The sequence below is a fragment of the Ailuropoda melanoleuca genome, chromosome 8 (assembly GCF_002007445.2).
Source record: "Ailuropoda melanoleuca isolate Jingjing chromosome 8, ASM200744v2, whole genome shotgun sequence".
Classification (NCBI taxonomy): Eukaryota; Metazoa; Chordata; class Mammalia; order Carnivora; family Ursidae; genus Ailuropoda; species Ailuropoda melanoleuca.
The window spans coordinates 77,510,846-77,533,661 of record NC_048225.1 but is presented as its reverse complement, the minus strand read 5'-3'; the positions used below and the strand labels follow the sequence as shown (position 1 = coordinate 77,533,661).

The 22,816-nt window shown below is 36.5% G+C and overlaps 1 protein-coding gene across 1 annotated transcript in view; it reads right to left on the bottom strand.

Annotated features, from left to right (window-relative positions):
* Positions 1–3,312: 3,312 nt before the first annotated feature.
* KLHL20 (kelch like family member 20) overlaps positions 3,313–22,816 on the bottom strand; it is a 59,902-nt gene continuing 40,398 nt past the window's right edge. The window contains exons 7-12 of the mRNA XM_002916949.4: positions 20,912–21,095; positions 19,023–19,166; positions 10,241–10,374; positions 8,877–9,085; positions 7,105–7,211; positions 3,313–4,881 (exon numbers count right to left, since the gene is read on the bottom strand). Coding sequence (XP_002916995.1) covers positions 4,797–4,881; positions 7,105–7,211; positions 8,877–9,085; positions 10,241–10,374; positions 19,023–19,166; positions 20,912–21,095 — 863 coding nt within the window. The 3' untranslated portion in view covers positions 3,313–4,796. The remainder of the gene's footprint in view (positions 4,882–7,104; positions 7,212–8,876; positions 9,086–10,240; positions 10,375–19,022; positions 19,167–20,911; positions 21,096–22,816) is intronic.

Sequence of the window (22,816 nt, the reverse complement as noted above, 5' to 3'; positions counted from 1 at the left end):
TTGCAATAGTATTTGCAATAGCAAGACTGAAAAAAAATCCACATGCCTATCAAAGGGGGATTGTTTGAATAAATTATGGTGTAGCTGCACAGTGAATTACCACTATGTGGCTATAAAAAGGTTTGAGGAAGGTATCTAATACTGCCCTGGAGTGATCTTGACCTCCAAGATGTGTTGTTGAAAGAGCATAATGTGAACAGTGTATATATAGTATGCTATCTTTTATGGAAGGAATGAGTGAAATATGAGTTTGTGTGTATATTTCCTTTATGTTTCTAAAAAACAATGGAAGGATAAACTAAAAACTAATAAAAGTGTTACTAATTGGGGGAAGGAAGGAACTGGGTAAAGGGGACAGGAATGAAAGTTAAAACTTATTCGAACGTTCCCTGTTTATAGTTTGGAACCATGTAAGTGTTTTATATAATTATGAAACAAAATTGGATCAAAAAGAAAAAGCAATCCTTAAAAATTGAAAATAAACCTAACTATATTAAGTTCATGCCATAATCATACAGAGAATTAATTTTAGTATCTGTAAATCTTAGTATTTTGACTATGTTGTCAACTATATCTTAGGAAAAGAAGAGCAGCAAAGGAATTTAAGTTGTACTCAGGATAACTGAGTACAACATATAACAACGGAGTATAAAACATATAACAATGTTCTGAACCAAGATTTTGAGCATAAAAGATATACAATTATAAAATAAAGTAAGCTGAGTAGAAACTCTGTAATGTTAAATTTGAATTAGAAATACCAGGGTGAACTCATTTATTTTCAAAATAATTTTGATGAAGTTCAGCTTATCAATTATTTTATTTCTTATGCCTTTGGTGTTGTGTCTAAGAAATCATTGCTTAATCTGAGGTTACAAAGGGTTACTCCTATGTTTTTCTAAGGATCTTATAATTTTAGCTTTAAATTTAGGTCTGTAATCCATTTTGAGATTTTACGTATGGGGTGAGGTAAGCATCCAAATTCATCATTTTGCGTATTCATTCATTGTTATCATTCATTTGTTCTAGTACCATTTATTAAAAAGACTTTTGTTTTTCCATGTCACCTCTGTCACCTTTCTTAAAAATCATTTGGCCATAGATGTTTATTTCTGGACTCTCAATTCTGTTTCACTGATGTCAGTCCTTATGCCAGTTCCACACTGTCTTTATTACTGTAGCTTTGTAGTGTATTTTGAAATCGGGGAGTGTGAGTCTTCAGCTTTAACTTTATTTTTAAGACTGCTTTGGTTATTCTGGGTCTTTAGCATTTCCAAAAAATTTTAGGATCAGCTAGTCAATTTCTGTGAAAAAAAGTTAGCTGGGATTTTGATAGTGGTTGTGTTCAATCTATGATCAATTCGGGGAGTACTGCCATCATAATGATATTAAGTCTAATATCTATCTAATCTATGAGCATGGGGTATCTTTCCATTTATTTCAAAATTTCCTTCAACAGTGTTTTGTGTTTTAGATAAGTTTTCAGCAAACAAGTATTGCCTTTTTTTGGTTAAATTTATTCCTAAGTATTTATTTCATGCTATTGAGAATAGAAAAAAAATTTTTTTCAAAGTAAGTGAAAGTTACTTTATTTTGGATAGGTAAGTAGCCACGGAGTTTCAAAGTAGAGCTAAAAGTCCATCCATACTAGATAATGACAGTAAAATAATTTTATATGTTTTCTGTTTTTGAAGATACACCTTTTAAAAATATGCTTGCACTTTTATACATTTGGAATTGTTAATTTCATTTTTGGATTGTTTGTTGTGAGTATATATATTGCTCTCGTATCCTGTGATCTTGCTGAACTTGTTTATTCTAGTTTTTTCATTGAATTCCTTAGGATTTTCTGTATGCAAGACTAATGTCATTTGTGAATAAAGAGTTTTACTTAATTTCAGTCTGGATGCCTTTTCTTTTTCTTGCCAAATTGCCTTGGCTAGAATTTCAACCACAGTGGCAGATAGAAGTGGTAAGAATGTAGTTTTAAATTGTTCCTGATCTTAGTGGGAAAGTGTGTATTTCACTATTAAATATGATGTTAGCTGTAGGTTCCTCATACATGCCCTTTGTCAGGTTAAAGCAATTCTCTTCCTAATTTGATGATTTTTGGATGTTGGATCCTGTCAAATTACTTCTCTGCAACTATTGAGATAATTCATGATTTATATATTTTTCTACTTAAACCTATACATTTCACTTCCAGTTTCTGGTTCCTCGTACGAGGATAGCCACTGTGTCCTAACAAGTAAAAAGTTGAAGAGATGGAAAAATCAACAACTCTTTTTGGATCCATAAGAGGGGAGGAATTAGGGTAAACTGCTGTCCCCTAAGCTGGAGAGTAATATAGAGAACAATGAATGGATTTGGAATTGGGATGTAGATATGAGGTTCAGTTTCTACCATGTCCTTCTAGCTTTCTAAGCTTCAATTTACTTATTTATAAAATGAAGAGGACCGCCAACCCAACCCAACTCTGAGCTCACTTCACAGTTGTGGAAATCACTATGCAAATATTCTTTTACAGCAATGACATTTATGTAATAAGCACATTTTCTCAGTAATAAACCTGGACCACTTTCAGTGGAAGGAAAAAATAACCCTTTAGGCTCCAATGAACACTTTGGGTGGTACTGTAGTTCTGGGTCTCTGCTCTTGAATCACTGCCATATGAATTGCTCCTACCAGGAACTTTCCTACTTACTGAGAGTCTAATCCTTAGAATTTTGTTCCTGTTCTTATTTTTCTCCTTTTCTTAAAATATATGCAATGGTAGAATCTTGGGAAATAAGTGAGTTTTGTCTTAAAGACCGACTTAATGACACAGTACCATAAGGATCTCAAAGTTTATATTTTTTAAATGTTACATACCAGATTTAAAGTCTGTTAGTATATTTAATTCTAGGCCATGTTTCAAATGGGGGGGTGGAGTGGCAGTGTGGCACAGAAAGATAAATGGAGTGGGAATTCGGGGAACGGATTTTTAATGTTGGTCCTATCATTGACTGTATTTACTCTTAGGAAGGACATCTTTGGTTTTCAGGCTTAGAGAAATAGATGGGTTTGGACCAGATGATTGTTAAGAGTCCTTCAAGCCCAAAATTGTATGGTTCTAAGTACTACACCAGAAAATAAGTTTAGAGGTTAGGTAATATAATATTATATAGAATATATAATAAGAGTTCATAATTCTAACTGGCAATCCCTTTATTCCTTCAGGTTGAAAGTAGTTACAACTTTACATAAAGGAAATATAAATGACATAGAAACTAAACAGCAAAGACACAAGCACTAAAAAACATTAACCAAAAATTCTTTTATGGTAAGTACTACCTTTATTTAAAAAAGTTATACATGCTAGAAAAAAGCATAAATGATACATGTAAACAATTGTTTACCAAATACTTATTTTTTTTCCTTGTAAAGGTGCAAATGATCTTTAAATGTAAACATAAAAGTTGCCAAACATTTTTGTAGTAGGGGGGAGGGAGAAGGAGAAGGTTATTCCTTTTGGTTGAGGTTAAAGTCTTATTCAAAGATTTTCCTGCAAAATACATTGAAAAAAATTGGTCTATGAACACAATGACGAAATGGTGACCACTGAAATTTGTATCATTTTTTTCCTTAAAAATTTTAACTTTTCACCAGAAAGTGCAATTTGAGAGTAGGAACAGTGGCTTTACAGAATGAAGATAATGATAGTTTGTATAAAAGAACCAAGATTTTATTAATAAAATGCCTCAATTTTACACTCATTAGCATGTACTATTACATGAACTGAAGAATTCATTCCCTTGGAGGCTGTGATTACTGGTAAGCCTCAGCTTCAGCAGGCCTGAGCGTCAAGTGTAAATTGCATAACAGTATTCACTGCTGGGGAGAGGACGTTTCTCCCTGCTGGTCCTTAGTAGCAATAAGGGAACAAGAAGGAAAGTTGTTTCAGTCAGTAATATTTTTGAGCAAAAACTTTGTTGCAGAGTAGCACATGATTCTATTGGAGGATTCTCAAGACAGCATATAGGAACTGTATACTGTTTTTATAGAGGCACTGAGCAGAGCTCTAGAGCTAGCAGAAATTCTATGAAAATATTATGAAAAACTTTAAATATCGTGGAAAACAAGTTCATATGGAAGGAAACAAGATGCAAACTTGCACTGATGAAAACTTTAGTGTCTGAGTCCCGGTTTTATCTACTTAATATTCCTTTTGAATTGTACTATTTAAGATGAGTGTTTCCTTTTTGTTTTGTTTTTTAGATTTTCAAGCTTTCTGGTGCTTACTGCAAGCATGACGGCTAAACAATACACCCTGCATGCCTATCTTTGTCGTTGGTAGTCCTTCCGAGTAGTGGAGTCATGTGGATGGAGTGCCTAGAAATAACAACTACCTCATGTAGAGCCCTTCCCCCTTTATTAGTATTCTCAAACTTAATATCTTAAAAAAAAAATTTTACTGCTTGGAATTTTTATCTTTTTTCTTTTCCTTTTTTTTCCCTTTTTTAGTGGGAGGAAGGCTAAATCCAAAGCAAAACAAAACGAAACAACGACAAAAAACCCAACAACAAAAAACCCATGATAAATTAAAACCAAAAATAAATATTCTGCACAGAATTGAAAATTTTTGTGCAAAGGTGGCATCTTGCAGTTGAAGTACTTTCATTGTATTTGTATTTCCATATGTTGAGGCACCGGCAAAGAATAAAATTTGTTCTAATGTTTTCTCGAGCTATACAAAGCTCCAAAGTCAAAGCTCTCCAGAATACAGCGGAGCGTGTACACGACTGTCTTCTAGACGTTCACCATATGTGCGATTCACAATGCGTCATTTTAATAACTCCTACACCACCCCCTAGCCGACGGTAATTCATCCCACCATATAACCTGCAAAGAAAGAAACAAAATCAGATTTCAAAGTGGAAAAAGCACTGTTTCTTCTATAATTCAGATGTTAATGAAACACATGTTTTCTATCATAACTATTATTTTTAGAGTCACACATCTCTCTTCCAAAGATTAGGACCTGGAATTGAGCACTGGCAAGTAGCAGAACTATTTCAGACATTGGGTGAAAAGGTCTCATTTCTAGGATACTGTTTCAAGAATGAGAGAGCATTGTATCCACATTTTGCATCACGACTTCAAAACTACACCTAAACTGACTTCTAACAATTACACAGAATCATAGTGTACATTTTTGTCTAGTCTTGACCACGGCTATCTTATTTTCCTACTCACATTTCCCTCTGCCTAAATATGGATAACTTAGTTTTATCCTTTTGTCTTATATGTATTCTTACAGGACTCCTCCTTTATGGACCAAATCTGGATACGAGTAAATAAAGTCAGCCTCTCGTTTTTGACCTGTGAACAAGAGCATCTTCAAAGTTAAAGATTTACATGGAAAAGCATATTAGATCCTCTGTCAGCTATAAGGTAAAACTGGTTTTAAGTTTGGGATATGTAACTACAAAAATTTAGATTGTAATTCTCAACAGATGATCCTTAAGAATTTCATAAATATTATTCGGTCACATATTACTAATTCTCTATTTAGTGACAGTTACTGAGAAACAGGTCCTTACGTAGCATCATAGTGATTAAGTAGCAGAAGTAAATCTGGCGATCTTCCCAAATTCCCACTGAACATAGAAAGTTGAAGATGCAAGAACATATGCCACAAGTGGGAAGCTCCTCTTCAGGAAAACCTCCCATTATCTATCTTTCCCTTACCTCTATTAGGTTTTGCTAAAATGTTACCTTTGCAGTGAGGCCTTCCTAGGCCACATTTTAAAAAGAAACTCCTCCCGGGGCACCCCACCGCCCTTTGGCTCTTCACCACAGTGCTTCTACCCCGACAAGGTACTGACAAGGTACTGTTCTCCTCACGAGAACGTCAGCTCCAGGAGAGCAGGGAATGTTTTGTTCACTGTTGTAGCCCTGATGTCTGGAACACTCAATACATCTTAATTAACAAGGCTGTGAAAATGTGATGGAGCAGAAGCCAGAAGTGTACAATGTCTGACTTTAGTATTGTGATTGACAGAGCTGACGGAGCCACCCAGGTACCCCAGTTTTTGAATATTTAAAATAAAAGCACAAGTCACATGATTTATGTGAATTTATAAGAACCACTTAAATACTTAGGAAATATTTGTTGAGATTGTTAAGACAAGGATTTAAAAGCAAAGTAAAATTAAACCTATAAATATAGTTTAACATAGTTAAACCTCTTAAATAAGAGGTAGATTCCTTCCTAAAAGTGATGTTAAAATTTAATAGTTTTTTTGTTAGTTTTTTTTGTTTATTGGGCTTGAACTTACGACCCTGAGATCAAGACCTGAGCTGAGACCAAGAATAGGACACTTAACCAACTGAGCCACCTGGGCGCCCTTAGACTTTAAAGTAGAATAATAATATATTTAAATAGATTTTAAAAGCTTAAGGAAAACAATCAGTTTTAAAATGAAATAAACTGTTATTTTAAAAAAAAGTAACAGGTGCCTGGGTGGCTCAGTCAGTTAAGTGTCTGCCTTCGGCTCAGGTCATGACCCTGGACTCCCAGGATCGAGTCCTGCACTGGGCTCCCTGCTCAGCAGGGAGTCTGCTTCTCCCTCTGCCCCCTACCCCACTTGTGTTCTCTCTCTCAAATAGATAAAATTTAAAAAAAAATTTTTAAAGTAACTGCAATTTATTTTTTCCTGCATATAAAGCTGTCCCTCAAAACCCCCCCAAACTGTGACAGATTAGAAGCAAGAGATCTAAGTTCTAATTCTATCACTAACTTGCTTCATTTTATTGCTCAGTGCCTTACTTACCTCAGCTGCACAAGATGGGGCTAGAGAGGAGATTTTTTTTTTCTGTGTTTTCCATCTCTATTATAAAACTGAACGGTTACCAAAAAGGAGATGTTGTAAAATGTCAGCCACTTTAGAGCAATGAAGTCACAATAAGCCATCAAATGTGGGTAACTTGGAGCTCTCTTAGGAGTGCTGCAAGAGCACTTCTCAGTGTACTGACCATCCCCATTTTGATGGTCACGGGTGACCTTATGCCATGATTTTCAAGTTAGCAATGAGGTGATCTGCAATGTAGCTTAAAGGTTACCTCCATGTATTGGCATCAGGATCAAAAACTTCAATGGTCTTCAAGTACGTTGTGCCATCGAAGCCTCCTACAGCCATGAGCTGTCCATTCACTACTGCCAGGCCAACCTACAGGACCAAAACACAGTAGCTGCTGAAGAAGCCAGAGAATCACTGGGAAAATCTGGACTAGTTTCTAGATAAACCTTTTTAATAAAAGATACTTCTTTATGACCTTACATTCTGGTTTACTTGAACACAGAGAAAACAGTAATGACAAAAATCTGCTATTTTTTTTGTTGTGGGAACAACAAAATTATATATTCAGTTAGAATATTTATACAGAGTCAAAAACATAAATTTCTTAAATTTTTGGAAAAGCGTCACTGGGAGTGGGCAAGAACTTCCAAACTGCTCTCCCTTCTTTTGGTATTTGCCTATTCTAAACCACTATCTAAACTGCCACTAAAATTCTGTTTAAAATACAGATCTAATCATGCTGTCACTTTCCTCTAAAAACCTTCTAAAGCCTCCCTACCGCCTAAGGGTAAGTTGAAAGTCCTTACTGTGTCATTCGGGCCCTCCAGAAATCCATACTAGCCCATGTTTTAGCCTCACCTCCTTATGTACCTGACACTGCAAGAAGAGTGATTTAACTGCTAGTCCCAGAAAAGACCATGTTTTTCACGCCTCCATACTTTGCACATGTTGTTCCCCGGCTGGTGTTTTCTTTCCCTTTTCTAGAAAATCTTATTTTACTTTCATGGCCTAGCTTATGTGCGACTTTCTCTGGTAAGTCTCTTCACTGCCCCCAAACACATTAGACATACTTTCCCATGTTCGCTTATAATGCACATGCCGCGACGAGATCTTTTTTTTTTTAATGGCTAGCTGTAAACATTTCCATTTCCTTCACTAACTTGGGAGCTCCTTGTGGAGTTGTACTTACTCTTGCTTTCCTAGCACAGAGTAAGCACCTAATAAATATTTGCTAAATAATCAGAATGTAGCAGTGAAAACTGGAATGTGATCTAGAAGCTGTTACTCACCAGTAATAAAGAGTCATAGATATGGGAATGTTTTGACTTGCTGATGCCTCCCAGTGACATTTGTGCAAACCAGAATTCACTCCCTTTTATCCTTAGATTATGGAGTCTTAGCTACTGCTGCATTCTCCCACTTGTTGTCCTACATCGATACACTCCTGACACCATCAGTGGCTTATGGGTTACATTTCACTCTGAACCAAATGTCCTAGCATGGATGCATGCTAAACTCCACCCTGGAAGTCTCTTGTAGTCACACATCATCCATGGTCTAGAACATGACATAAGTCAGCCTGACCAGGTCTAGACTACTCAAACCAGTTTGTGGAGACTGGTGGTTGGGCCAGATGTGTTTCTGCCTAAACATTTGTACTGGTGTGCCGACTACTTAGAATATTACCTAGGAACATTCATTAGGAATGTTTAGCTCTAATTGAGAGGGATGAATATGGGTGAAGTTAGATAAGGGAGTGGATGAGAGGGTAATGTCTTTCAGGGAAACAACTGATGAGAGATAAATCACAAAAAATAATTCTATTATTAAGGATATGACTGACTATAAGATATTTAACTACTTGAGATAACAGCAATTACAAGAAATTAATTTTTTTCCAGTACAAAAGTAGCAGGGGTTGTTTTGCCTAAACAGTGCACCTCCTTACTGTGCCCGTATTTTACAGATCACAGCTCTCCTGCACAGCCCTGTCTTGGTACTTTTTTCCAAAGTTTTCAGTAGCTGGGCACTTACTCCGCTACGACGGGACGTCATAGCCACCACTGGAGACCACTGGTTAGTTCTGGGGTTGTATCTCTCCGCACTGCTGAGCTCTGTGGTGTCATCTCTACCTCCTACGGCATAGATCATGTCCTGATACACTGCACAGCCTAGGTGTTTCCTCCGGGTCCCCATGGGAGCTATGGTGTGCCATCTGTTTTCCTGAGGATTGTAGCGCTCCACTGCAGGGGGAAAAAAAAACAGTAAGTGACTATTCAACCACTTCTTCTTACCTCTAGTTTTTCCTCATATCCATTAAAACTTTGTGATAACAGATATTTTCATTACACAATCTGATTTTTGCTTCTGAGAAGGACTTGTATACATTTGGGCAAAACCACTATAATCTCATCAGGGACTACAGTATGGTGGAAAGGGCACGTGCTGGAGTTAAGGTACCTTAGTTCTAGTTCTGACTATATGACTTGTGGCCTTACCTTATCTTTATTTTTTTTAAATAAAGATTTTATTTATTTATTTGACAGAGCACAAGTAGGGGGAGCGGCAGAGGGAGAGGGAGAAGAAGGCTCCTTGCTGAGCAGGGAGCCTGATGTGGGGCTCGATCCCAGGACCCTGGGATCATAACTTGAGCCAAAGACAGATGCTTAACTGACTGAGCCACCCAGGTGCCCTCACCTTACCTTTAAATGAGGGGATTAGACTATAGGATCTGTAGGCACCATTCCGTACTAGTAACTGATTGTTACAATCAGACAACTTCTGTACTCTTGTATTCCCTTTGCCTGTATTCCTACTGCATTCTAAGCAGAAGACAAGATATGTGACTATGAATCTGATGCAGATGCCACACTAACAATATCCTTAGGCAAAAACATCATTATCTCCCAACAGAAAGGACTAACACATAAACCAGCTTATAGCTGTAACTTTTTATTTATTCTTAGATTACAATATAGGTTTTGGTTTTTTTTTTTTTTGGTTTTGGTTTTTTTAAGGAGAGATGGTTGGGGGTGAGGCAGAGAAATAATCATATTAGGAAAATTTATTCATTATAAATTCCTAGAATCTTATAAAGAGGAGGGAGAAGTATTTTGGGAAGACGCTAGAAGAATATAGCTGTAGAGGGAGCTGAGGAGGAACTGGGAGTTGTACTCTCCTAAGGGGAAAATAATTTCCAATTATTTAGATTATTATAAATATATTATTTACATAAATATTATATAAATTATTTTAATTTTACAATTTATATTTATGATTTAAAATTATAGGATAATAATATAAAATTGAAAGTATAATTTTTATACTTTTCTGTAGGGGGACTCTCTTGAGGAATGTGCTGCTTTGGGGGAACCAGACTGACCTTGGAAGGGACTAACCTGTGTTGAGTGGAGATGTCCCATCAGAGCCACCCACAGCATATAAGAACCCTCCTAACACAGCCACGGCCACGCCTAGTCTTCTGGTGCTCATAGAAGCTACCCGAGTCCATTTGTTTTCCTTTGGATCATACCTGCAGTGAAAGAGAAACCAAAGACTGCATGCCTGTTTTTATGAAGTGAGGCCTTTTTCATCAGGTGTGAAATCATGCTAAAGATATGTTAGATACGTACACTTGCTACGGTCAAAATGTACAGTGAGAATCTGACATATTTTACTTAGTTACTAGGAAAAAAGTGTTAGAATTTGTGCCCGTGTCAGTTATTAAGCTGTTTTCTATACTCTGACTTGTGATGCTGGGGCTGGAACTCTGAAAACAAAATTTCTCCTTTGCCAAGCTGGCTCTATGTCAGATTCTGCCAAGAGGAAGGATTAGCCGCTGGAAGTCTAGGGGAGAAGGGACAGACTCCTTTCTGTTTGCTTGCCAATCCTGTTAGTGTTGTCTCAGCAATGGCCCTTTCACTCTAAACCAGATCAGTTTCTAGACTTTTTCTGGCACATCCAAAACTAGCCTTGTTGTGCTTCTTGGAGGTCTTAGTCACGGCTCTGTGAGGCACCTCCCCTGAGCTCCTGAGGTAAGAGTACCAGGGCTCCAATTATCCGCAGCTGTATAAATCACCCCAAAACTCAGTGACTTAAGATAATTTTACTAACTTTCCTGTTTCCATGGGTCAGGAATTTGGGAAGGGCCTCACATAGAAGTTCTGGCTCAGTGTCTCAGGTGGCTGCTATCAAATTGTGGCTGGGGCTGGAAGAACAGAGCGCTAAACCAACGGGCTGCTGGCTGGGCATCTCTCCAAGTAGCCTCAGGGTCTCTCCGTGCAGACCTCTCAGCATGGCAACCTCGGACAGCTCAAGGCTTCAAAGGTGCCCCAAGAGATCCAAGAAAAAGATGTATCTTTTATGACCTAGCCTCAAAAGTCACATACATAGGGCCACTTTGGCTGTTCTTGCAAGGCAGCCCTGAATCAAGAGGAGAAAATGTAAATCCCACATTTCAATAAGAAGAGTGTCAAAGATAAACGATACCGAGCGTGTGAAATGACAGGTACTGTTATCACTTTTGGAAACTACAATCCTCTAAAATGAGCCAGGAAGAGGACCCTTCGTGGAGGTATGTCACAGCTGTTCAGAGCACCGCCCGTCAGGTGCTGGTGGTTCAAGCTCTGTGGGATCTCTCCTCAAGGCTTCTAGGCTCCCATAAATCTGATCTCTGTGTTCCCAGATCTGGGTTCCTACAGTGACTTCAGTGTCCTCTTTTCATTTTTTTCAGCCCTTCAATATCTGCTAGCCAATTTTTGAATATTAAATTCTCTCTACTAAAATAACTGGTATGGTTTCTGTTTTCTTTACTAAGTCCTGATTGATAAATTACTAGTAGAAATAGGACAAAAATCACTTGGAATAGTGCTGGCATTTTATTGCCTGGGTGGGAAATTCTGTTAGTCTATTAAATGCTGTTAGCAAACTCTGTCAATATTGCAGAAAATATGAAATAAATGATACCTTGCCCTTAAGAAGCAAGTGAGGTAGATGGAGCATGTTCTTAAGGAAAAACCTCCAAACAGATTCTGAGAATGTGGTAACTAATACAGATGAAAGCAGCATAAATATGAATACTGGAGAATGGAGGCCCTGGAGAAAGGTTGTGGTTAGTCAGTGGTGGTTTCCTGAGGTTCATGCACTTTTTTTTTTTTTTAAGATTTTATTTCTTTATTTGAGAGAGAGAAAGAGTGCACACAAGCAGGGGGAAGGGGAGGGGCAGAGGGAGAGGGAGAAGCAGGCCCTCCGCTGAGCAGGGAGCCTGATGTGAGGCTTGATCCCAGGACCTGGGGATCATGACCTAAGACGAAGGCAGATGCTTAACTGACTGAGCCACCCAGGTGCCCCAGTAAATGCACTTTGAATAAAATTTATCTTTCATCCCTTTTGGAAAATTCTCAGCCAAAAATTCTATCTGCAAATACTGCTTCTGCTCTTATCTCACTCTACTTTCCTTCTGGGATTCCAATCATATGTATGTTGGACTGTTTGTGTCCCATGAGTCTCTTACAGTCTGTTCTTTCCATTCTGTTTTCTCTGTTCTCCCTCTGTTTGGATAGTTTCTATTAATCTCTTTGAGTTCATTAACTCAGTCTTCGGTTGTGTCTGGTCTACTTTTACTGTGTCTAGTTAATCTCATTTCAATGACTTCTTAATTTTAGATATTATATTTTTCAGTTGTAGAATGTACATCTTAGTTTTAGATTCCAATTCTATATTAAAATTCTCCAACCTTTTATTCATTTTTAATCTTTTCCTCTATTTTATTTAATGTATTCATTATACTTAAAGTTTTTTTCTGTTAACTCTAAATGTGGATCATTTATTATTTACTTTATTTTTTAAATGATTTATTTATTTGAGGGAGAGGGAGTGAGCATATGCAAGTCGCGGGGAGGGGGGAAGGAGAGGGAAAGGGGGAAAATCTCAAGCTGACTTCTTTCTGAGCATGGAGCCCTACGCAGGGCTCGATCTCACCACTCTGAGATCGTGACCTGGGCTGAAATTGAGTCCAACACTTTACCGACTAAGCCACCCAGGCACCCCTAAATGTGGATCATTTATAAGTATGCTTCTATTGTCTATTTTTTTCTCTCAGCTACTGGCCACGTTTTTGTTTCTTCAGACGTTTCACAATTTTTTATTTTAGCTGGACATTATTATAAAGGAATGGTATCCTAGAAATTGAAGTTGATATTATCTCCTCATTTCTGCACCACCCCTGCAGCCACCCCTCCTGGCCGCCAGTGGTGGATTCACTCTTTCCTGTATTAGGCAGGGAGGGTGAAATGTTGATCACCTCAGTCCAATCAGGAATTGAGTTTTTGTTAGAATCAGTCCACCTCAATTTTCAAATGTCTCAAGGATGAGAGCTACCCTGTATTTGTTGCAGGCCCCTCCCTACAGCAGGACTTTATCTTCTAAGCACTGTCAGGTTGCCTGAGATTTCACTCACCCTAGTTCCCTAGTCTCTTGAGCTACCCCAGCACTCAGCAAACATCTCATGGAGAAACACAGCAGCATGTTTGGAATTGTTCTAGATTCCAATCTGTTGATGCCAACCTGCATGACTGTTAAAAGTTCTACTGGTTTACCTCTCCTCCAGGAGAATCCCTTTGCCTAAGTCAAGTCCAATATTCAAGCCTTCAGACTTGACAAATATCCCCAGGGAAGAAAACACCTGATGATCTCAGCTCACATAAATGGGGTCTTTCTTCAATGGAATTTTAGTTTATCTAGTCCTTGTTACTTCCACATGTTTCTGATGTTTTAAAAAATATATTTGTACTCTCAGTTTTTCCTAGTTGTTGCAGTGGGAGTGATGGCTGGCACTACTTACTGCATTTTACTTGGAAGCAGAAGTCTTTGTGTAATTTTTTTAAACTGTAAAATAAAACATTGATTCAGAAAGCCACACAAAACAAATGTGTAGTTTAACGAGTTTTTATAAGGAAAGCCCATCACCCAGGCCAAGAAAAATAACTTTGCTTGCCACACTGGAAGCCTTCCCATGTGTTCCTTTCTAAACTCAATTCTTTCTTCCCCACAGGGTAACCATTACCCTAATTTTTATAGTAATCGCCTCCTTGGGTTTTTTTAGTAGTTTTTCCCACCCAAGGGTGCATCCCTTACTTTTGTTCACTATAATTTTTTTATTTTTTTTTATTTTTTATTTTTATTTTTTAAAGATTTTTTATTTATTTATTCGACAGAGATAGAGACAGCCAGTGAGAGAGGGAACACAAGCAGGGGGAGTGGGAGAGGAAGAAGCAGGCTCATAGTGGAAGAGCCTGATGTGGGGCTTGATCCCATAACGCCGGGATCACGCCCTGAGCCAAAGGCAGACGCTTAACCGCTGTGCCACCCAGGCGCCCCCACTATAATTTTTTTAAAGTCTCTTTTTATCTACAGGTTTTTTTTCCTCCACCACCCCTTTCCCCCATCCCCCCACAATTTATCTTTTAGAACGTGGGGCATTTGACCTGCAATTTCCCCCACAACATGGATTCGATTGACTAGACACTCATAGTGTAGTTCAACACACTGGTCTGTCCTCTGTACATTCCACAAATTGGCAGCTGGATCCAGAAGTTTGATTAGGCCACGTTTGGTCCCTTTGGCAAAATTACAGAAGGTGATATGTTAGCAGCTGCTAATTATTAATGCCTAGGTCCATTTATTTACTGTTACAAAATGGTTATATCCAATCATTTATTTTCTTCTGTTGGGATATTTTTATAAAGAAACAATCCTCGGGGTGCCTGGGTGGCTCAGTTGGTTGAGTGGCTGGCTCTTGATTTTGGCTCAGATCATGATCTCAGCATCCTGGGATTGAGCCTTGCACTGGGCTCTGTGCTCAGTGGGGAGTCTGATTCAGGATTCTCTCTCTCCCTCTGCACCCCTCCCCTCATGCTCTCTCTCTAAAATAAATAAATAAATCTTAAAAAAAAAAACCCAATCCTCTTATTGACTGTTTTGTACCCAATTCACATGTGATACAGTTCATACAAGAAAGGTTGGGTATATGTGTGCTGCTTTCACTTTATTTACTAGTACTCAAGATGATAAATTCATTCTCTGTGATCTTCTGAAGGCAACTAAATAGGTTTTTTTTTTTAATGGCAACAGGAACTCATAGATTTAACTATATTTATTGGACTTTAATCAGTCACAATTATTTTCTCTCAAGTTAAAACTGTCCCACCTTTTGTCAAGTGGGAACATCTTCAAGTTTTCTCTTGGGTCTTTTTGACATCTCCTAGTCTTTGATAGGTTGTTTGCTATCTGGTATGTCAAACTAGCCCAGGCTTATCTGTACATTTCCTGTCCTAAATCTGGAATCAGACATTTCTCCAAGAAGATCTCATTTCTTTTAGGGAAATGGAACTCCAAGACACAATCTAGGAAGAGAGCTGTTCACTGCCACTAGTTGGTCATTATTTCTAGGCCTCTTTAGTTGACAGAGCTAGAATATAATTTTATTTTTAATAAGGAACTTAATTAAAATTGAAATTCAGCACTACAAGGTCTTTTACTTAACTTTTTCTATTTTACGTTTATATTCTTCCATATCAAGAACCCTACTTTTCAAGAACACAGTAGAGGACAGAATTAGAATAACCTGCACCCATTTCTTTTATTCCACATTATACACGTAGCAGTCTTAGATTAGCAATACTATCACTTCACTATCCCTGAGAACAATTAAAATTCTTCTTGCATATCTCTTCCCATTCTCCTCCCACTTTTGAAGATATTTGTACCACATTTGCACCAACTGAGCATATAGCCAGTGCATGCTACTCCCTCTTTTAACCCCTATTTACTCAGAGTTCTCCGAGTCACTGTATGTTTCATGTTCACCCTCCATCAATGTCTCTTTAGTAATTTTGTCTGAAGCTTGTTCTGTAGATTACTCAGTAAGGACTCATGGGAACAATATTTTGATTTCTTACATGTTAACAGTTTGTGCCCTTCATACTTCAAAGTCATTTTCTCTATTTATAAAATCCTTAGCATTTTCTTTGAGTGTCTTAAATGTTATTCTGTTTTCCTCTAGCACAAAATGTTGCTTTCAAAAAGTATGATAGTAATATAAATTTATTTCCTGTATAAATAACATGTATTTTTTTTGTTGATTGACTAAAGAATTTGTTTCCTTTTTCTTCAAGGTCCAGTAATTTTATTAGAATATATCCTGGTGTTGATTGTTCTAGGCCAGTATTCAGAGGATATAGGGTATTCTTCCAATAAACAATTTCAATTTTTTTTTACTAGAACAGGAAAATAATTTTGAATTATAGTTATTAGCATTTGTTCCATTCCTTTGCTTTGGTTTGCTTTTTCATAGACTCCTATTATCTGTATATTGGATTTTTACCTATCTTCAATATTTGTTGCTATCTCACGTATCCTTTTTATTTTTTTATATTTTTGACTTTAAAACATTTCCTCTATCACCTTCTATTTGTCTTCTGGCATTATCTGTTTTGTTTACTTGTTCTAGCTTAATTATTCTGAAGTGATTTTTCCTCTTATTTCTAATATTTTTCTGAGTTTTGTCATCTCGTATCTGGGTTTTTCAAATTCTGACTTACGAAGTGTTTTCGTGTCTTATATCATTTTCCTAATGTCTTTTATTACATTGTGAAATAGCTGATTACAGTCTTGATCTATTCTGTGAGTATGTCTTTCTGCTGTGCTTTTATTATTTATAGAGGTGTTATTCTGCTGCTTATTTTCTCTTCACCTATTAACTTTGTATTGGATCTAACCTCAATACTTTGCTGTTGTTCATTTTTACATGAAATGAGTTTTCCTGAGGAGTGGTTCATGGTAATTTTCTAACTTCATGGAACTCTTTCTAGTTTTTTCATATAGTGTTAAAAAAAAGTATAGTGGTTTGCCTGCTGAGATTTATTGGCTTTATTCACTGGTCCTCCTTTTTATCTTGGCCTTCTCTTGCTCAATTTTGATCCTGCACCCAGAAGTGTGGGCCCTGTTCTGCAAGGTCATACTGCCGGTCAGTTTTGAGGGTTATTAGGGACTAGATGGCTCTAGCCCAGCTGGTTTGCAACTACAGTGGCTTTGCACCACTTCTCTCTCCACCCTGGGATATTTGGCAACGTCTAGAGACATTTAGTGTCACAACCAGGTGTGTGCTACTGGCAATTAGTGGATAGAGGCCAAGGATGCTGCTAAACATCTGACAATGCACAGGGCAGCCCCCACAACAAAGAATTATCTCGCCCAAAATGACAATAGTGCTGAGGTTGAGTGATCCTCTTCTAAGTCCTTCAGATCTTATTACACAGGTCCCTTGCACTTCTATATTGGGATTGAGCAAAACCCTTCTTAGTTTCAGCTGTTGGTCATAAATTTTCCCTTCACTCTTTCTAGTAAATATATATTGTCTATTTTGGGGTTCTTCTGTTCTTAGATCTGCCATACTTCCGATTGCTTCTCTGTATTTTCTCCTGCACAGACAATGATACAATGCAGGTCTTGTGGCTTTTGCCACAAGTACTTTGCCTTTGCCCACTGATGTTTTGGTGTTTATGGGAATACCCTCTCCCTTAGTTATATTTTAAATGTCCATAGTTTTTGTTTTTTTTTTTAAGTTGTGGTAAAATTTACCACCAATTTACTTTAAATTTACCACTGTAACCATTTGTAAGTGTATAGTTCAGTAGTGTTAGGTACAGTCACACTGTCATCCAACCAAGTTCCACAACTTGTCCATAGGTTTTTAGCTTTGCTATCTATTGCTCTGTTTTTATGTGGGGATTTGGAGAGATTAAAGAATTATGCTGTTGTTGCTATCTTCCCAGCATCCTCTTGCATAGAGTTTTGAAAGTGGAGAAAATAGTCTCTTAACAGAAAAATAAAAAGAAATAGCTTTCAAGAGTTACCTGCAACTTTACCTCTATTTAAGACGTTTAAACTCTTCAATTTAAATGTGGTAACCCAACTAGTAAATGCTATCTGAAAAATTCTTAAGAGTCATGAAGCATTTCTTTTTAAGAAGTGAGGATGAAATGCAGAATGTTCTTGCTAGTAATTGTTAACACATGAGACTCCAAAATCTAATCTCTAGGACAGAATGACAAAAAACTGATGGAGCAAGAAATTAAGAATAGAATCTATTTCACTAAAATTAACTGACTTGTAAAAGTATAAATTAAACTTCCACAGCCAACCCAGATTTCCCTAAGTATGCTTCAAGAATTAATGAGAATCCATATACAAAATATTTTGGGGTATTTATAAGATGTGCTAGACAAAGTATTATTACTTTGATCATCTTTTTTGGAGGAAGTCTGGGCAGTCATACATTAAGTACACTCCAAGGACTGGAGAAAAAATCAGAACAGATTTCAGAAGTGGTATGCTTAATATCATATATGGAATATAATTTAGAATATAATTAAAACTCTTCAGTTAGGCTCCATCAGTATAACAAATAGTTTGAAAAATCAGGTTATATCTTTCATCCTCTTAGACCCTTAAGATCATCTGAAAACTTTTCCCCTAAAGCCCATGGGATATTCACTTAACTGTTTCCTTTAAAGAGACCTTTATATTCTTTTATTTTGTTTATTTATTAGTTTCAGAGGTAGAATTTAGTGACTCATCAGTTGCATATAACACCTAGCGCTCATTACATCAAGTGTCCTCTTTAATGCCCATCACCCAGTTACCTCATCCCCCTACCCACCTCCCCTCCAGCAACCCTCAGTTTGTTTCCTATAGTTAAGAGTCTCTTATGGTTTGTCTCCCTCTCTGATTTCCTCTTGTTTTATTTTTCCCTCCCTTCCCCTATGATCCTCTGTTTTGTTTCATTAATTCCACATATGAGTGAAATCATTCAAAATCATATGATAATTGTCTTTCTCTGATTGACTTATTTCGCTTAGCATTATACCCTCTAGTTCCATTCAAATGGTAAGATTTCATTTTTTTTGATGGCTGAGTAATAGTCCATTATACATATATACCACATTTTCTTTATCCATTCATCTGCCGATGGGACATCTGAGCTCTTTCCATATTTTGGCTATTGTGGACATTGCTGCTATAAACATTGGCGTACAGGTGCCCCTTCAGATCACTATGTTTGCATAGTAAATACCCTTTATATTCTTTTAAAAAATTGAAAATGACTTAAAAAAAAATTACCTCTCAACAATGTTGAGGCAGGACACGCCATCCTGGCCACCCACAGCATAGAGAAAGCCTCCGAGCACTGCCACACCAACACTTGTCCTGCAGGTGCTTGTAGGAGCCACATCACTGCTCCATTGGTTTGTTTTAGGGTCATACCTACAGAGAACACAATAAGAGCAGAGTTTGTATTATACAAAGAAATTCTGGCTATATTTACATACTCTATACTCTTTCCTCTAAATATGGGCTGATTAATAACTAAAGCATATGAAAAGCTAACTTAGGTTTTATTTTTTAAACTTAATTTTTACTTATACAAGTTACATATGAATATATTTTCTTTAAAACTTTTTTCAGAATGCTATAGAGAAATCTAAATTTTCCTTTGAGTTCCACCAATTTCTGGTCTCTTCCCATTGTGACTTGGTGTATGTCCTTCAAGACTTTTTAGTAAAATACTTTTAAATAGCTATATTTATAAACAAGTATGTCTTCTTTACATAAATACCACATGGTAAGCATAGCTTTTTCACTCAACATACTTCTGAAATTCATCCATGCTAATAGATAATGCTCTAGATCTTTCCAGGATTTCATTATTGTGTGTGCCATTACATATTCCTATTGATGTATCTTTACATGTGCCTGACATTTTGCTATTAAAAACAGTGATCACACTTGTATATTTCTCCCTGTGCAAATAGAGGATGACAAGTAGAATCATGGGGCACAGAGTAGAGTCATTTTCAATTTTAAAAAAATACTATAAAAAAAACTATCAAATTGCTCTTTGTGTAATTATATCAATTTTATTTGTTTTCAATTTCATTAGCTTTTTCTTTTTCTTTTCTCTTTAATTTCTTTCTATTTTCTCGGGTTTTGTTGCTCTTTTTATAACTTCATGATTTAAAAGCATGATTTATTTTCTCATCTTTCTTGTTTTCAAATGAATGCATATTAAGTTAAAATGCACTATAAATTTGCCTCTGAATACTACCTTAGTTGCAGTCCACACATTTTGATATATTTGGGCTTGTTATTAAGTTGTAAATATTTAATCATTTCCCATTCTTATTTCTTTTTTCAATTTATTATTATTTTTTTATATTTTCAATTTTTTTAAAGTAGGCTCTATGCCCAATGTGGGGCTTGAACTCACAACCCTGAGATCAAGAGTTGCATGCTCTACCAACTGAGCCACCCACAGGCTCCTCTAACTCAATTTATTTTTAAGTGTGCTTTTTTTTTTTAAACTTCTATGGAGCTGATCCTCCTATTTTATTTTTCAGCTATACAATCTATACCTCTAGATCTTTCTATGCTGCGGGATGTCATAGACATGTTTAAGAAGTACCCAGAATCTCTGTAAATCAACACGGTTAAATGAAAAAGGGTATATGAAAGCAAGAAACCAGAACAATTATCATAGGATTCCAATGTGCCAGACACTGTGATAGATATGGGAAAAGACATTTTAACAATGATAGCCAATCAGATATGTACAAGTATGTTCAAAATACTTACGAAAAGGCAGAGGAACTAATTGTGTGGTGTCAGAGAAGGCTTTATATAGGAAATAACATTTAAGTCTTAAAGAGATATTCCAGGGGAGAACAGCATACATATGGGTAGGCAAAGAGGAATAAAAGAGTTAAGTGTGTCCAAGGAACTACAGGCAATTTGGTGGATCTGGCATAGCATTAGGGAACAGTAGTGTGACCAGGAGAGACAGACTGCAAAAACAGGTCAGGTGGAGGTTACATTACGAAGGACTTATATGTCACACTAAGGGGTCAAGGCTGCCGACTAGTGCCACAGATGCAACACTAAAGCAGCAAATCACATTTGTTTCCTAGTTAACATCTCAAATGGAAAAAAAAATTCAAATTGACCTTACTTACCTTTCAACACTATTGAGATAAGAGGATCCATCATGGCCTCCTACTGCATATAGCAAGTCATCAAGAACGCTGACCCCAACTCCACATCGCCTTTTGCTCATTGAAGCTACCATTCGCCATTCATTGGTCTGGGGATCATATCGTTCAACACTAGAAATGGCATCTCCACTGCACCAGCCACCGACTGGGGAAGTAATAGAAGTGGTCAGGAGAATACCTATCCTAATGCACAGAATGTATCACTCACTGCAAAACTTTAAATTATGACCTAATGCTTGGACTTACCAAATATCTCTAGAAGCAGGTCAAAACATAAGTTATGAATTAACTTATTCCACTGGGGTTGTTATAATCTTTAATTTTCTAAATAAGTTAGTACTAGGTCCATTTTACAGTGGAGGGCAAGGACACTAATTTAAATCAGATTGAGGAGTAATGTGGCATTTAATGGATAGAGCACTGAATTTAGATAGAAAACGGGTTTGACTGTTACCTCTACTAAGCAATATGATCTTGGGAATATCTTGTAAACTACCTTATTTGTAAAATAAGGAATAAAAAATTAAAAGTAAAATAATATATAAATGAAACTGCTTTCTAAAGAATTTAATACCACGTAAATGTAATTTGTTATTGAAAACCTAAAGAACTAAAACCCCACAAAAAATACCAAGCGTTGGTGATGTGCAGAAAACAGAATCTACTAGTGGAAATGCAAACTGTTGCAGACACTCTGGAAAACAGTATGGAGGTTCCTTAAAAAATTAAAAATAGAACTACCATACAATCTAACAATCCCACTTCTGGATATTTATCCAAAGCAAATGAAAACACCAATTCAAAGAGATATATAAACCCCTATGTTCAATGTAGCATTATTTACAATGGCCAAGATATGAAAGTAACCTAAGTGTCTACTGATAAATGAATGGATATGTACCACATATACACAACTGAATATTACTCAGCCATAAAAAAGAAGGAAATCTTGCCATTTGCAACAACATAGTTGGGTCTAGAGGGATCTAACTAAGTGAAATAAGTCAGACACAGAAAGACAAATAGAATACAATTTCACTTATGTGCCATCTAAAAAACAAAACAAAACAGAAACAAAGTCACAGATATATGAAATAAACTGCTGGTTACCAGAGTGGGGAAGGCTTATGGGGTGGCCAAAATAGGTAAAGGGGATTAAGAGGTATAAACTTCCAATATAAAATAAATTAGTCATGGGGATATAAATGTGTACCATAGGAAAGACAGTCAATAATATTGTAATAACTTTGTGTGGTGACACATGGTAACAAGGATCATTCCGTAATGTATAAAAATATCAAATTGCTATGATGTATACCTGAAACTAACAAGATATTATATGTTAATTATACTTTAAAAAAACTATAAATCAGAAGCCTAGGTTTGTTTTTATTCTAGTAGGGAAGTGATTTTGACTCATCGATTCATGTTCTCTTAATAGGTCTTCTTGTGACTAAAAATAATACAAAAATTCTTATGCTATATATTACAAAATACTGTATAATCTTCATTCTGTACTGAATTCTACACTATCCAACATGACATTTAAGGTGAGAAAACTTTTTGAAAAAACTACATTTTTCATAACCAGAATGATAGGTTCAAACTGAGTTCCACAGAGCTTCTTAGAGTACTATCTGAAAAAAAGTGTGTTTATAGCAGATACATTTAATTTGTTATTCTTCCAAATCATCTCTATTCCAATCCAAAATAAGAGCTACATTCTGGAGCTTAAAAAGTTAAGTAAGGATAGTTTAATCTCAAAACATTTGAAAAATAATGGTTTCTAGGGGATCTCAGTAACTTCCTAAACCAGACTAAAATAGGAATAATGTTTCTAATCTTATTCTAGATGGATGTGAAAAC